At 31.1% G+C, this 18577-nt stretch overlaps 1 protein-coding gene across 1 annotated transcript in view; it reads left to right on the forward strand.

Moving 5' to 3' along the window:
- LOC115889970 overlaps positions 1 to 18577 on the forward strand; it is a 66084-nt gene that overhangs the window by 19495 nt on the left and 28012 nt on the right. The window contains exons 2-3 of the mRNA XM_030910065.1: positions 7700 to 7727; positions 10431 to 10669. Of these exons, the coding sequence (XP_030765925.1) occupies positions 7700 to 7727; positions 10431 to 10669 (267 nt within the window). The remainder of the gene's footprint in view (positions 1 to 7699; positions 7728 to 10430; positions 10670 to 18577) is intronic.

An 18577-nucleotide genomic window follows, 5' to 3' on the forward strand; every position in this document is an offset into this window, starting at 1 on the left:
GTCCGTGCGTTTTTTTAAACGTGCGAGCTCTGACGGAATTTACTCGCACGACTATTTTATTTTAGTGGTTACTATAGATGCGCGTTCATGGTGTCCTGTGTGTCGAGTTTGTCAAAACCATAGACTTAAAATAAAATATAGACTACACTATTTACATCTCAACGCGGTCAAACAATATTTTTTGTATACATGTTTACTTCTGGGTACAGTCGACCGAGCCTTCCTCATCCAGCCTATGTTGTCACGTCTTTAATATTATCAATATTTTTTTTCTTGTTACACACATATATTGAGATATTAATACTACAGTTTAATAGAGTAGGTTTTAATATTCCATAGATGTATTAAATAGTCCTTATACTACTAAATTATAAGTCGGATACTGTTTAAAAAGAATAAGTTCTTTACAATATGACAACACCGATTAGAGGCGAGGGGCCTATTCATTCATTTATTACCTTGTAGTACGCGTCGCACGTGTGCGGTAAAGCTTTGTTGCCACTATGTCCCCGGCTGTTTTAATGCATTTTCTTAGCTTCTAGTCCTTAAGTGTTTATTTTATTGACATTTTCTGTTCAAGAACTATAAAATATGGTTCGCCAGTGCCAAATTTGCAAGAAATTGGACTTAAATAATCCATTTAAGTCTTGAAACGACTTTCGACCGGTAGGCAACTCTCAATTTACCCATTGGGAGTCAGTGGCGTTGTTGTAGAAAGGCGCTTATTTAGATAATATTTTAGTAAAATGTAAAATCTGAATTTTTGTCTTACATTACATTATTTACTTACTTACATTGTAGCAAAATCATAATTATAACCCTGTTAATAATTAATAATGTTTTTATTAAAAATATATTCCGGTTTATTCTAAAATTATCTTCAGAATCTAAAATAACATACAAGAATTTTAAAATGATATTACATTATGAAACAATATTTTTTAATATACCGGGTCGTCTCAAAAGTGGCTCACCCCTATAACTTTTTTTTTTCAGATAAAAAAAACAGATTTGTATGTTAGTAGGTATATGACATAAATTAGGATTTATTGACGTATTCAATTGTTTTTGGCCTCTTCCTTTTTCACCGAAATGATTACATCTTTTGATTTTTAAAGGCACCCTCGGTATATTGCTACTTTATTCGATAAAATATGTGTCATTTTCTATCGAATAAAGTAGAAATATACCGAGGGTGCCGTTTAAAAATTAAAAGTTATAGTCATTTCCGGTGAAACAGGAAGTGACCAAAAACAATTGAATGCGTCAATCAATCCTAATTTATTTCATATACTAACATACTAAATCTTGTTTTTTATTTTTAAAAATATAAAAAAATTATGGGGATGGGCCACTTTTGGGACGCACCCGGTATAATAAAAAGACAGTACCGAGTTAAATAAATGTAGTTTTTATTTTATCCACTTCCAATCACCTTCCTTGCTTTAATGGAACAGATTTATGTTTTCTCTAATTTACATAATAAGACATCACTTAACCAGAAAAAATTACAACAATCATATTTTTTTCTCTCTCCCTGTCGCCGATTCTATTATATCTGTGGAATAGATCCTGTTTTGATTAATATTAGGGTTGTAAATGTTTGACTAAAATTAATAATTTATTATTAATTGCAAAAATTACGTAATTTCGATTATAAAATTTCTTCTATAACGTGTATTTTATTATTTTTATCCTTTTGGACTCTAAATTGTTTTTCTAAACTTTTATTTAAAAACCTGTCCTAAATCTTAATAAAATATAAAAAGTTTAAATGGGATATATTTTAATTTAATTATAGCTTCATTAAAATAAAAAAATTACCCGGCTATGATACGGAGAGTTCAGATGTACTTGAGAAACGAAAGACAGTGTTGTGTTTCTCGGCAGAGTCGTCAGGGAACGACCGTTACGACAGAGACAACCTATCTATCGCTCGTGTCGCACTCGTTATAACCTAAAACAATAACACAACAATAACAAGACATTGTCTGACCGCATGTTCCAGCTATTTATGAATGAGATGCTCAGTCTATATTTTATTTTAAGTCTATGGTCAAAACGGACGCCACTACTTTGATGCTGTCTGAGGATTTAATTTTAAAATAACTACTTATGAACAGAAGAAAATGAATATGTAAAATATTTGGTGAATTAAAACAGCAACCGGTCAAATTTTTTGAATATTTTACAATGTTTCCAGCAACATTAATATATCTAAAATAAAAATAAACCTGGTATTCAAAAATATTCAAATTTTTCGTGAATGTATTGGGCCCAGAGATATAAAAATTCGAACGCTCGGACGTGCACATGTTAAAAAAACAAACCATTTTGTTATCATCCGACCAACGGAAACTTGTAGATGTTTGACCATCAAAATCTTAAAAATAAAGAAGTTCTCTAAAAATGTGCTACAAAACGGATATAGTATAATCCTTTATCTTTAATCCTTCTTCATTTGTGGTAAAAATACCTAGCCAGTTTTACATAAAACGTTAAATGCCGAACGTTTATTTTGCTACTTTTTCGGACTAGTCAAACAGTAGCGTGTCGTGGATTAAAGGGCGGAGGGGGCGAAGACCTTAAGGGGCGCAATGATCAATAAAGGATCAAATAAATTACACTACATGAAAACTTATTTTTTTAATTATAAATTTGTTTATTAAAAAAGTTAGTATACAAAACAGTTATTTCAAAGATGTAAGCGTCTTGTTTCAACCGATTTAAAACAATCAATCATTTCATCTATATTTAGATCCTGGGCTGTGTCTGCTTCAATACTGAGAAGTGATAAATAATTGGTTCTATCTTGTGTGCTGGTACACCTCTAGTAATTATATTAATTCTTCCTAATCTACTGAAAGATCATTCTGCACCGGCACTGTTGGTAGCTATAGTGTACAAAGCCTCAGTAATGCACATAAAGATGGATATGAAGACTCTAGGTCATTGGAAATTAAAAATGATAAATATTCGTCAGGTGCAAGTGTGTTGTCATCTGCATTAATTACTTCTAATAAACTGCAAAAAGGTTTAACATCCGCTTGGTACAATATCTGTAGATCCATAAGACATTTTAAATTGTCATCATTGACGTCCATATCCAATAAACAATAATTATTTTTTTGGCATTTATTGAGGAAGTCTTCAAACCTTCTTCAAACCGATTCTCCAGAGTATCAGTTAAAATGTCTAAAGTACCATAAAACACTGATATCTTGAAATTATCTTCAGAATTTTGATGTAGGTAATCATTCTGGATTTCATCATGATTTTTTTTATTCTTCTTTGTCTTTTTATGGAAAATGATGTTGACGTATTGCATTTATTTGCCAAAATAGTAGCCTGTTTTTTAAAATTTTCAAAATATTTTTCACTTTCTAATGATTTGAGATCTTTAGTTACCGCAGTAATCATATGAGCAGCTGTACATAAGTTGATATTAACCTTTTGCAAGTGATTGGACAATATATTAATTTTATTCATCACTTCATTATAATCGATTATATTTCGGTCGGTGATTCCCCGAATTTATTTCCATCGCGACTGATTTCGTCTTCTTCTTTGGCGGCGCCGGCGCAACGTTATGTCTAGCCATTGTATTTTTATTTATCGACAATGGTCTAGCGGTGGCGTAGTTTCAAACCCATATGAAAACTTTCGTACGTGTACGCCTATTTCATTAGAGATTTAAATTATTAAATATAAGTAAACATTAAAAAACAAAAATGAAATGTGAGAAATATATACGTCATTTTTTTATCTTGAAGAGCTAAGGGCATGGTAGGGCACCCTTTGTTTTTGTGTTAAATTTAGTTTTTCTATTTTTTTTCCAAAGGGCGCCAGAGGCGCTAAGCGCATAGGGGCGGAGGGGGCGTCCCCCCCCCCTGGCCCCCTATAAGACACGCCGCTGTAGTGAAATAGACTCTTATATAAGGAGATCAAGTAAACTCTGAACTCGGCAATTCTATTTAGGTATATTTTTCTTGTAGGATAAGATTAGTCATTAATTATGTCTCAGTTTCAGTCGCGAAATACCAATGTTTTGAACTAAGTTCAAGGATAGAAAGTCATTAATTCAAATTTTGAAATTCTTGAGAAAGATTAAGAGACTTTAATCTACAGCAATTGAATTACATACTTATTTTACTCTTTAAGCGGATATGTGGTACAAAAAGACGACTCGAAGGTAAAAGTATAAAGAGGTCGCCATGATAGTACCGAAGTACTACACCGTCTACTTGTTTTGTTTATGTTCCGACATAATATGCAACCGGGTTAGTTCTTTGGTATCTCGCTCACTCTATCGCATCGAATAAAATCAACAAGAAAGTGCTCATTTACCAAAGCGTTAATGAGACGTTTGTTAAGATTAATGATTTTGTACCTGTGTGTACACGGTGAGCAATAAATCGCTTGTTAAATGGTTAATTTAATGAATTAATAAAGCTGTGTGAGCGTTATAATTATAATGTAGGAGCTTTTTGTTAGAATTTAATGAAGATTATTTAGTAATAATGTATTTTATTCATTTTTTGGAGGATTAAAAAAATTAAAAAGACTTTTTTTAAAACTGTTATAAACAAATAGATTTTGCGACAAAAGAATACTTGCGACTAAAGTACCGTCTAGACATAAGGTTTTATCTGTCAGATAAGACGGAGTAAAGACTAGCGTATAAAATGGAAGTTTGATCTGCGGTTTTATCAATAACTAGCGTGTACCCGCCACTTCGTTCGCGTCGAATTAATCATTTGTAATTGTAATGGTGATAATAATTTTCCATGTTTTCACTCAGTAGTTTTATACAGGTACGGACGAAAAGTTATTACTCTTCAAAACAGTTAAAACACATGTAGGTGGCGCCCTATTCAAATAGGAGTCATAAGTCAAATATTTCATGTTAAAAAACTCCCAGACACTAATTTTCATCCAAATATTGACGTTACTTCAGAGATTATTTGGAAAAAATCGAAATAAAAATGAAACTTCTACACCCTGTATCTCCGAAACTAAGCATTTTTTTTGCTTATTTTTATCTGCAGAATATTCCGCCGAAATACAGTTTCCGGAATACAGTTCGGACCACCATGTATAGTTGTAAGGTTTTAAAATAAAATATGAAATAGCAATTTTGTTGTTCTTATTTTGTGTTGATTATAATTTTTTACGTTCACGATCATGATTTTTGTTTAAAAATATCTAATTTTTAACGAACATAGTTGCGCGACTTGTCTTGGTGTCAAATTTGACATTTCATAAATAATGTCTATAGTGTGACCAACGGATCTGTAGCTACGGGGTATCGGCAGGGGAACGCAGTTGTAAACAAAACACGCCCAATTTCATTCATAAAATAGGCATGGGCGTACGGTGTTATATGAAAATAATGTGTATCCTAAAAATATAATACTCAGATTAATAATTTTTTTCAAAAAACTTTATGCTGTTTGAATCGTTACTGTTGAGTTAGCAGATAAACACTAAAAGCTTTTATTAAAGCTCCCTTAAATATTTTGAATCATTTTATTATTGTGTTGTTAATATAATAGAAGAAATAATTACAGCTGGGGGTTGGAACCTTTGATGTTACACAGCAAAATAAAACACTAAATCAGTACAATACACCAAAACACTTTTAATTTTACACTGGACGCACGTTTCGCTAACCATGTCTGCCATCAGCAGATAATCAAGACTGAGTCTTGAGGTATATTTATTTATATATCTGTACTAACTATATTTTTTTTGTATAATACATAATTTTAGATTAATTTAGATATAACTATTTCCAGCAAAAAAAAATCTTGAAAATAGTTAACTTTGGAAGCGCAAACAAAACATAATTTTACTCACCAGTAGATCCAATATTGTCTATTACACCAGATATGGTATCGCTCCGCCAGCACTTTTTAAAGGTTAGGTCATTGTCTACCCATATGTTTCATCCAAATAGATAATACTTGGCTATATTTTCGAATTTCGCGTATATATTTATATCTCTCTCTGCAATATAATGGGCCGCTCCATTAATATTTATATGTTATTTTGACATTTACGCCAAAAAATTCATTTGATTTTAATAACCCCCTAAGCGTTTCCCTGCAAAAGGAAAATTCGATTCTTCTTGCAATTTTTGCAAAAGCTTTCTAATTGTGGGGACGAGTTTGAATTCGAGATAAAATCTATTTATCAAATTCCTGACCACTTCGAAAAAGTCGTCGAGCTTTTCGACAGCAGTCTCACGTGGTCGTTTCTTTCCAGAGCTAGATTTCATTTTATCGGGGTTAGTTTTCAGTCTTTTTTTGTCTTCTGTGTGAATTTTTTTATAGCCGATACGCTAACTCCGGTATAAAGAAATATCCGCTCAAGTTTACGCTTAAGCGGCAACTTAAGCGAACTCTCTGTAGCTTCTTCATCGCAAACCCTATTATGAACACAAGGAAATAAACCAAATGAGATTTCATCCACGTTATTATTAACTTACCTATATAAATTAGCTATTATTTTTCTTGTCTGACTATGTAGCGTCTTACCCTTAACAAATTTATTCATTTTAAAACACAAATATACGATCAAACTTGATATTAATAATTAAAAACTACGAACGAAAAACATTATAACAAGATAACAAAACAATAAAACACAACTTAACTATCAAATATACGAAAAATATAGGAATAAAGTTTAGGATGACCGGTATAAAATAATGAAATAAAGTAATAATGATCAAAAAAATGGCACCGCCACTGGATATTTCAATAGTATTCAATATTCCTACTCTTTTCAGAAGAGACCCTGAAGTTGGGGATAAAGCAAGCGAATAGGAAAGGCGTAAAAGCCATGGCAACCGCGTGTTAACAAATCCTGTGACGTACTCTCGCCAATCATGTTCGATGAATAGGCAGCCATGCGCGGCGATGCCGGTTTGCCAATGATATCGTTGAAAAATCTTCAACTTTCATAATAAGCAGATTATACAGAATGAAAGAAATAAGTTATTAAATAAAACATATCGAACAATATGATCTACGTTAAAATTCCTTAGTAATATACGTCAGAATATATACTAAACACATTATATATAATAAAAATATATTAAATTTATAGTTCATATCTGGCAATTTTGCAATTTTATAGATAAACGTGGCAATATCGATTTTTTTTTCTCGCATTCCTTCCGTAGCTTCATTTCCGCTGGTCAAACAGTACTATGTCTTTGTTCCGGGTTCATTCCTTGAAAAAACCTGGAGGTTCGTCTCTTTTTGTTGTTCCAACAATAATTGCTCGAAAAACCGATATTCTCCGTCACATAGAATTCGACATCTTCTAGGGCTTGACCACGCTAAAATTATCATTGATTGTCATTCCCTAGCTGTCTTTGACGCCTTTTTTTCGATCAGATGCATGGTATAACTAATACATTGAACAACACTCAAAATAATTTAAATTCTTACTCAATTCTTCCACTCAAATTACATAAAAATATACGGTTTGAATTACGGTGAGAGCCAATGGAACATCACAATAACGACAACTGACAAGTTAATGCACTTTATAAATTGTTTTCCTTAATTGAAGAACGGTCTAAGAGACATTGCTTGCATTCTGTAACCTTATCATTCACATCGGCATTTTTTTTCGGTCAATCCTATTGTTCAACAGTAATTAATACTATTTTTTCTTATTGTTTCAGACAACAATAGATGCCCAGGATTATGAAGGTATGTAATGTAAAATTTTGGCAGTTATAGTTTTTACAGTTAGGTTATTTATAGTCGATGAACAATTAGTTTAAAAAAATGGGTCAGATACGAGTATTATTTATTGGTAAATGATGATGAGTATCAAGAATTGATCGTGGGTTATTTAATGTAATGGCATTTGATGACGATGTTATATGCTGATTGGTCAAAATTCATACTAAAATTACAGTGTCTTGGTGCGTCTCAAAAGTGGCTCACCTTTTTAAAAAAGCGATACTTGGTATTTTAGTATATGACATAAATTAGGATTGATTGACGTATTCAATTGTTTTTGGGCACTTCCTGTTTCACCGGAAATGACTCAAACTTTTGATTTTTAAATGGCAACCTCGGTATATTTTTGCTTTATTCGATAGAAAATGTCATTCTGAATAGAATGACATATCATATGTCAACTTGTGACATTCTCACTAAATAAAAAATTGTATTTTAAATTTCAATCTAGAGTGCCATGGCTATGTTAAAAACGCTAATTCTTAATCAAGGAGTCTTGGAAAAATAGATTGGATCGTCTAATTTTTTAGTGACTTGTCCTGGCCTGTTAGAAAATGCTCAAATCGTATTTTTAATCATATCTCATTTTTTTCAAATGGAACGAGGATGGCTCATTATCATATTTGGAAAAAGCATTTTTTACGAATAATTTGATACCACACACTTGGTATTTCGAGTCAAATTTTCGTTAAGAACCGCAAGTTATAATTTTAAATAAACCATACGCGAAAATGTCAAATGTCACATGTGATATGTTATTCTATTCAGAGTGTCATTTTCTGTCGAATACAGTAAAAAAATACTGAGGGTGCCATTTAAAAATCAAAAGTTGTAGTCATTTCCGGTGAAACAGGAAGTGACCTAAAACAATTGAATACGTCAATAAATCCTAATTTATGTCATATACTAAAATGCCAAATCTCGTTTTTTTACCTAAAAAAACAAAAAAGTTATAGGGGTGAACCACTTTTGAGACGCACCCGGTAGGCAGATACATAAAAAAAAGTAGGTACAGATCAATAAAACATCGAAGAATGTTACCTCAAACGAACTCTGTAAAAACGATATATTATTAAAGATAGGTATGAATACTAAAACCGAGTCAAAAAAAGCCATTTATGTAAATTGCTTTACGGACTTTTCTGACCCTGTTCGCGCATTGTAAATGCACTAAACGACTAAACTAATGATGCTTATGACCTTTATCGACGTGTCAACTATATAGTACTTACGGTACTCATAGCTACGCCTCTTTAATAAATTGACTTCCTTTATATTGTAAATTTCCAATTCACTACACTTATTCTTCAAATAAACATAATACTCTTATCATTTCGAATCTACCGGTACAGTCTACAGCGTGCTAAATACGATCAGAATTATTTTATACAGGGTCCGGCAAAAGTACGTCGGGCATCTGTATAATATTATAATAAATAAATAAAAAATATATTTTTTACAGGCCTTCTTAAAAAAGTTATTAAAAATACAAGAACTGTCCTGAAAACAAAACTTACTTACTTTGCTATAAATATCGTAATCTTGAATCATACAGGATGTTCACAATTCTACGTCAAACTTTCTAAAACATAAAATAATTTTTCTTCATTTTTTTTTCATTGGAACACCCTGTATATTATTTTTTCAATAGATAGAGAATTAAAAAACGAACATTTTTATATTTAGAATATTTCAATATTTTTAACGGTTTCGCAAATATATGCGGTTCTATATTTCATGTGGCATTTTCCACAGTAATTTTTTATGAAAGCCACCCAATGATTTTTCTCTGGTATTTTACTGTTGAAAGAGCTATATGAAATAATATTGCGTGTATCTACGAAACCATTAAAAATTTAAAGTACTTTAAATATTAAAAATGTTCATTTTTCCAACTAATAAAAGAGTAATATACAGGGTGTTTGTTCGATTTAAAAAAAAAACAAAAAAAATATATTTTAGAAAGTTTGTCGTAGAATCTTAAACACCCTGTATGGTTTAAAATTACGATATTTATAGCGAAGTAAGTATAGACCATCTAAAATAAATACCTAATACAGTTTGATTTCTAGACAGTTATTGTATTTCTAATAATTTAAAAAAAAAGGTTGAAAATACATATTTTTATTTATTTATCAATATCTCTGAAACTATCGAATCTCTGAGGATTATGTAAAGTGATCTAAAAGGAAGCCTAAAATGCAATATATACAGGGTGTTCCATTTAAACAAAAATCACCCCGATCCACTCACACTTTTTTGAGTTACCCTGTAGAAGTTAAAATATTTTCCTGAAATACATCCTAGTACATACTTTAGGTTTGCATTTAAACAAAATTCTCAAGATATTTATTCTAAGAGCTACAGATGCCCGAAGCACTATTGCCGAACCCTGTATACATATTTATGTATCTATAATACCGTATGATCGAAAAAAATGGCGTCCAGTTGGCTGGGCAAAGACGATCGTTGATATTTCCCATATAAAATGACAGCGATCTTCATTTCATAGCCATCGCTGACGCCGTTTTTCCTCGATCATACGGTAGTATTTTTTTTTATTTACCCATCACAAACGAACCTACTCCTCCTAGGTAGTGAATTTCCAGAAATATATGTTAGAAAAAGCTTGTTTTTAAAACGTTGTTTTTACTTTTACTTTGCTAGTTACCGAGATACAATGCTCATTCGCTGTCAGCAATTTAGGAAGTACCAAGGACTACATCATGGCGAAGTTAAGAAAACCGGAAGGCTTCAAAGGACATCCGCTTTTCGCAGATGACAGATCGGTCGATCCTGACACCGATCTAGCCTGTCAAATTAGGCAAGATCTGACAGATCCCACTGGCTTGTTGTACAACTTGAAGATAAGCGATTTTGGAAAATGTGGAGTACTTAAAAGAAACGTAAGTAAACACTTTATTATTTTCACTTTTATTATAAATAAAATATAATACAATATTCTTTGTTAATTATATGTCAGTATCACAAATGATATTTGACAATAAAGCCTCATTCAGAACCTCGCAATTAGTGGAATAAATTAGTGGTTTCAATTACACTTTATACTTTTTGTTTACGATCATTCACAATGTCTAAAAAACACAATTAAAATTAATAAAATATCCTATCAACAGCTTGCGTTAGCCTGTTGTTGTATCCATGGAGAAAGCTAATATTTATAGTGGAGTGCCCAGAGACTTTTACCTCGGAATTCAATTAGTGTGAATCAGAGAATAGGTACATTAAAGAAATGCTAACTTCATGTTAAAAAATGGAAACAGACGCCACCTGGTGTCGCCTGGCAGTACTAGCCAAATTGAGGGGAATTGGAGGGGCGGGGCTTAAAAGAGAGGAAATTTTAAAAAAAAATATTTTTAAAACTATCACTGACTTACTGTTTAAACTTAATAAACATATTTTTTATTACTTTAATATAATTTAATGTATTAAAAAATATGTCTATTAACTTTACACAGCAAATCAATGATATTATTAAAGACTTATTATTTTCAGAGAAAATTCACAGTAAATAAATTACACATTAGTAAACAATATCATTTATTTTTTAGAGCTGCGATTTATATTACAATAATATTGAAATATATATATTTTTTTAACAATGAAAAAGAATATCCGGAACCTGAAAAAGAAAGATGATCAATTAATGACTTAAATTTGTTCAAAATACATTTTGCAAATAACTAGTAAATTGAAAGATAAACATACTATACATTTTAGTAGTATGTTATCATCTATTTACTGATAATACATAAGTATATAATAGGTAAATAACATGCATAAGGCACTATGATACAACTACCTGTATCATGATAACACACTAATATCACAAAAAATATATGCTAATTTAAATTCCTTTAATGATCTAATGAAACACTATCTAGCCTCAATGCATGCCATTCCAAAGGCAAAAAAAACTGTTATACCAAATAAATATAAGCTGAATAAAACATAAACAACCAAAAAATGCATCAAAAAATACTTTTATCAGATCATACCCTTGGATATATTATGTATTTTATATATCGCACATCCCGTTCAAAAGTTTACTAACTCAAAATAGAGAATATAGAGAACATTGTCAAGAGAAGTAAAAGAAAATTTAAGTTAAGGCAATATGCTCCTTTTTGGATATTAATGGCCAAATAATATAATGTTGATTTAATAAAATTTTACTGGCATCCTTCTGAGGTATAAATCAGATTAAAAGGACATTGTTTTTGTAATAATTGTTTGTTTTGTAAACATTTTTTGAAGACAATACAGTTTTGAACGGGCTGTGCGATATAAACAAGGATCTTACTATTATTTGAGGTTAGAAAGTATTTAAATAACATAAAACATAATCAAAATCATTTGTCATCATAAATTATAGAGGTACTTACGTGTTTTGATATTATTATCAGGAAATAATACGTTTAGTTAAACAGGTACGCTGCCAGGCAAGTTCTATCGGCGGGTCTTTGCAAAAGTTGAAATCTAAAAATACAAAACTACGTTTACATCTTAGTTGTATTTACGAATAAAGTATTTGTGTGTAATTTCTGACTTACCAGTTAATTGAATAATCGCATTAAATACATCCAAATGGTAATTTAATATTGTAAAAAGCAAAATTGTTTTAAATCACTTGCCAGGACAGCCGGCCAGCTTCTTTGTTGACAAAATGGCCGCGGTATCATGATTTAAGCAATGTGAGTGACAAAGAAAGCCAATGCCTGGCAAATGTTGCTTTCTTTGTCGTTGGTCCTGGCACGTTTAAATTTGACTGTTGCCTGTTTTCCCATACAAGTGACATCCCCGTGGTGTGAATCTATGGTGTGAATGTATTAAAGTGAAACCTTCTGTATTGTGTTTTATAGATAAAATACTAAAATGGTAAACATTTTTTTTCGTTGCTTTTAATTTTTTATTTTAGTAATTTTCGTAAATTCTTAATTATTTCCTTCTTAATATTTTGATTTTTTAATTCTTTTTCTAAGTAAATTTATTGAAATAAATAAATCTAATGCATATTATGCACCTATTCTGCTTATATTCTAATCATTGAAATTTTGATTGAAATCGAATTATACAGGGTGGCGAAGAGAACAAAAGTTTATATTGAAGTGAAATTTTCTGAGCTTATGTAAGTCAATTTAAAGTATTTTATAAAATTATGTAGAGTTCTACAGAGTGTCCCCAAAAAAAGTTACACATCAAAGTTATGTTTTTTGTAATGAAACACCCTATATATTAATTGATTTTTGGATTCTAGTAAAAAACTAAAGGTTTGTTTCATTAGAAAGTTATATGACTAAAATGTATAGTTTTTGAAATACATTCACCGGCACGAAAAATGGGCATCTTAAACTTTGATGTATTTTAAAGGTTAATATATTTTATTTTAATGGACCGATTTTGATGAATGAGTTTTTTAAGCAGTGTGATTTAAAATTATTTGACTTCTTAGTATCTTTTTCTAAATTAAAAATATAAACTCCCCATCTGTTAATTATAACGAGGGAAAACAAAATGTTGATATTTTTGATGGAAGTTTGAAACACCCTGTGAAATACGTTAAAACAGCAAGAAATTTAAAAATTATTTTATCATCTAGATACATCCTTTCTCGATGGTTTGTTTTTTGGTTCATCTCATTAGCTTTATTTCGTATGGACATATTCGGTTTTAAAGAAGGCACTAACATTTTTCGTAATTTTTACATTAAGACCATGCCTTTGCTTTGGGGCCTAGTCTACACATCTAGTAAGTTCTGGTCCCGAAACAGGCCTTCTTGACATAAGATTTTTCTTCCTCCGTCTTCTTCTTGTAGTCCATTAGTTAATATTGTACGGTTCTTAAGTGCAATTCATTATCAATTTAAAAAGCTGACAAACGGCAGTTTATCTAGCGATAAACTTACAATAAGTCGATCGTCTCGATTAGAAGTTTTATAGATAAAACATTTTTTTTCGTTGCTTTTAATTTTTTATTTTAGTATATTTTCGTATGGTATTAAGGTATTTTTTGGAACCAGAATTTTATAGCAAAATTCACTAAACTCGAATAAATAAATGATATATATTTGACTCATTCTGTATATCTATAAAAATATTTTGAAATGTGAACTACCATTAAACATATATTTTGTAAAAGGTTTGGAGTGAAAATCTCAAATAGGAATCCTGATACAGACCTTTGTAAGAAAAACGGAGCCATCTTGTATGTATGCATTTCTATATGTGTGTGTTTATTTAAATAGTAAAGTGAACACAACAAATTTAATTAGATAAACTTTGTAATATATCTTATATTAATACAATGCAAAATTCTTTTAAAAAAAAGGTTCGTTTCAGTAAATGAATTCCGAGGTTTGTATAGTCTGTCCAACGAGAAGATCCTTGACAGTGATAGATGTGTCTTGATTTTAATTTCAAAGTAGTTTATTTTATTTTACAAAGAAATAAGTTGGTACAACTGGAACGGTAGCAGGAATTATTTAAAATTTGATTGACAAGATGACAAGTGATTACTTCAAAATATTGTGAAAAAACTGTATAAAACTGAAAAAATGTTATCGAGTTATTTTATTTAATAAAAAACGGTATGTGTTAATATAAAACAAACAAGAACAAGACACTACATACCAAAAAAATATAAAAAAGAACTATTATTTACTTTTAAGCTTTATGAAACTACCCGCATTTGACTTATTATTATATTTATCAATATAACTTATGTACAAATACAAATTTGTAATATTCCACAGGAATAAATAAAACAACATAGGTAAATAAAACAAACTATTTTATTAATAATAACACCTAGCAAATTTTAACCTTAAAGGTTGATTAATTAACTTTAATCTTAATTTTTTAAACCAGTACCTTTTGACATTATTTTCTGCAGTACAAATCCATTATTTACCTATCGTGTGATGTCGATATTTTACAGCTGCTCCATTTTTAGTATGTGTTTAGTTTGATCCTTCTACCATATCTAGTAAGTTCTGGTCCCGAAACAGGCCTTCTTGACATAAGATTTGCTTCATTTAATCTTCTTCTTGTAGTCCCTTAGTTAATATGTACGGTTCTTAGGTACAATTCATTATCAATTTAAAAAGCTGACAAACGGCAGTTTCTTAGCGATAAACTTACAATAAGTCGATCGGCAGCGAATATTAATCATAAACTGTGCTCTGGGTCTACAGTTAATTTTCACTCGATTTTTCCTCCACTTGACTTCAAACACACAAAACACACGTAATAATACGAATCAAAATGCATTATCTTCCAAAACCGCAGGGTATTTAACAAAAGTTGAAGGTAAAATTATAACCTATAATTTGGCAAGACTTTGACAAGCGTCAAAAATGACAAAATCTAAAGGCGAGTTCATACGCATCGGCGTCCGTTTGTCGTTCATCGTTCCGTCAAACCAATAAATTGAAATACGATCTGTCATTTTTAAATAAACCAATAAAACTGGTTAAAAACAACAAGACACGACGTATGACGGATTTATATTTGTGTGTGTCCATAGATAACTTAAAATTATCAGAAACTTTTTTAGTAAAATAAATAGATTGGTATGGGACGTCATCTGCTTTTCTTCTGTCATCGTCTGTCGAAATCTTACCTGTAAAAAAAAACAGAGTATATCTCATAAGGGCTTAAGCACTCCACTATTAGCTTACAAATAAAACAATCAACTTTTGATTTATAACCACAATTTCTCTTGACGTAAGATAATCAAAGGCCAAAATGACATAGCTCTCGCAAATTTTGAAGTATAGTTAGTGAAAAAGTCAAAAGTTTGATAACTTTTTCTACTAATTGACGTTCTGAATGCTTACATTTAACCAGAGCATTTAACATTAAAGGTAAAACAAACTTCTGCGCTAATTGAAACCACTAATTTATTCCACATTGCGTGGTTCTGAATGAAGCTTAAGCTTCATAAATTTTAAATTAATTAACGTTCGAATATATTTTTGACTGGTGCCCTCTAACGGACAAACGAAGCACTTTTGTATAGAAGTATAGCAGAGAAACTATAGTTTAGTTTTATTAGTTTTATTCAAAAAATATTTATAGTTGTTCTATGTCCATGGAATATTGGACTCACTGTATATTTTGTAGGTCGGCTTTTCTAAGGTCTAGGTCTCTTTTTTACAAGAGGCGAAAAATACAGGGTGGTCCGAACTGTATTCCGGAAACTCCTAAATGTATATGACAGAAATTATTTGGAAAAAATCGAAATAAAAATAAAACTTCAAAAATTAAGCATTTTAGGACATACATTTATACGAACTTTTTTCTCATTTTTATCTTCAGAATATGCTGCAGAAGTTTCTGGAATACAGTTCGGATCACCCTGTGTAGTAAATACTAGGAAAACCATTCTACGAAAAAATTAGTGGTCGGTGGAGTTGAGAAATATTTCTACTTAAATTTATGTAGGGATGGTGGCAGTTTTCACCCTTCCCGTACTTTTTCTTGATTTCTGGAATAGTCAAATGTTAAAGCGCTTAGCAAAACACACTTAACGCGATCAACTCAGTAACCATCAATTCGAAGTTGGTCAAAGAATGCCTGGAGAAGCTCAACAAATTAGGCAAAGAAAATAAAGTCCTCCTACTCTGGGTGCCTGCTCACTAAGGGATAGAAGGCAATGAAAAAGCAAATGATCTAGCTAGAAAAGGAGCGAACACTCCACTAACTGGACCAGAACCGTTCTGTTTTCCGAACGGGAACCAACTGAAGCGGAACTGAAGAATCTGGAAGACTCCATCCGTAACTTGGAATGGGTGTCCTCCAACGGTCTAAGGACACTCGAAAAAGTTCCTTAGAACTTATGACCGAGAAAAATCAAAAGTTTTCCTTGATTTAAGTAAAAACAATCTTTGGATTGTCACGGGGTTTCTAACAGGACACTGTCTCCTCAACGAACACCTCAGTAAGATGAAACTGAGAAACAACGGCGAATGCAGATTTTGTGGGGAAAATGGGGAAACACCAGAACACCTTATCACTGAGTGTGCCGAGACGACGACCATTCGTGCCATGAACCTTGGTACGTCTGATGTCGAGGATGGAGAGCTGGCCTCTGTGGAGCCGTCTCAGATACTGGCTTTTCTTAAAGCCCTGAGACTGTATGATGAGTTATAACTCGTTATAACTCAAGAAAGGGGAACACACAGTAGATGTATAAGGTTGCGGTGATCAACTCCCCTCCTAAACATTCTACATTCTACATTCTACATTCTAGCGAAACATAGGCACCCCAAATTTCATTGAAATCGGAGTATCGGCTAGATCTTTGTGACGGTTACATTGATATGTATAATGTATAACATATATGCCCTTCTAACTTGTCAGATCAGCAGACGTACTTTAGAGATTGAAAGAGAGTACCATAGGTGAATTTTCTTCAGTACGATGTATAATTCTGAAAAAGGTATCGACAACTTTTTACCGTTTTCGCGCATTCTTTTTTCCTTCATCTACTCTCTGTTATTTTAATGGGATTCTAAACTCGTTCTATTGATGGTTTTTCGTTTGAATTTAGAATTTGCAACGCCATATGGGCGAAATATGGGGCACGAGACCATACAGAATATTAAAAGATGCAAGACAAAGAATGCAGACAAGGCGGAGAGATTTATAAAATACATCGATAATGTATTTCAGAAAAATATTTTAATTTCTACAGGGTGGCCCAAAAAAGTATGAGTGGATCGGGATAATTTTTTTTTAAACGGAGCACCCTGTATATTATTGCATTTTTAGCTTCCTTTTTGATCACTTTGCATAATCCTAAAATATTATTAAATATAGGTTGATAGTTTCAAAGATATTAATATATAAGAAAAAAAATCAGCCTTTTTTAAAAAAAAAATATTAAAAATACCAGAAATGTCCTGAAATCAAAACTGTATTAAGTATTTACTGTAGTGGGTCTGTACTTACTTTACTACAAATATCGTAATCTTTAACCATACATTGTGTTCAAAATTGCATGCCAAACTTTTTAAAATATAAAATAGTTTTTCTTCGTTTTTTTAACAGGAACACCCTGTATATTATTCTTTGTTAGTTGGAGAATTAAAAAATAAACATTTTTTTTATATTCTATATTAGCGGTTTTATTACATATGGCTCTTTCAACGGTAAAATACCAGACAAAAATCATTGAGTGGCTTTGATAAAAAATTACTGTTGAAAACCCCATATGTAATATAATGCCACTAATATTCGCAAAACCCTTAAAAATTCTGAAATACTTTAAATACAAAGAGTGTTCGTTTTTTTAATAATAAAGTAACACACAGTTGTTTCGTTTAAAAAAAAAGAAGAAAATCTATTTTATATTAGAAAGTTTGGCATAGAATTTTGAACACCCTGTATGATTTAAGATTACGATATTTGTAGCAAAATTAAGTTCGGACCCACTAGAGTAAATACCTTTTATTATTATGTAGTTTTGATTTCAGTATTTCTTGTATTTTTAATATTTTTTTAATAAAGGCTAAAAAAATTTTTTTTTTTAAACTATTTATAGTTAAAATATAATATATGCCATATGTAATTTTGCCAATAAAATTAAGCATTTAATAATGCTAAAACGAAAGTGTGTAGTAACTTATGAAATGCTCAAAGTTTCCTCTTTTATGAAAAAAAGATAATCCCACTTCTGATGTCGTTTCTAATATATAAAGTAAAAGTCTACTAAGACTAACACTTTTAAGTAAAAATCTTAGTACCCTAACACTTTTCCACAATTGCCTTTAATTTCTCCTTTAAAATAAA

The sequence above is a fragment of the Sitophilus oryzae genome, unplaced genomic scaffold (assembly GCF_002938485.1).
Source record: "Sitophilus oryzae breed Bouriz unplaced genomic scaffold, Soryzae_2.0 scaffold_857_pilon_pilon, whole genome shotgun sequence".
NCBI classification, from domain to species: domain Eukaryota; kingdom Metazoa; phylum Arthropoda; class Insecta; order Coleoptera; family Curculionidae; genus Sitophilus; species Sitophilus oryzae.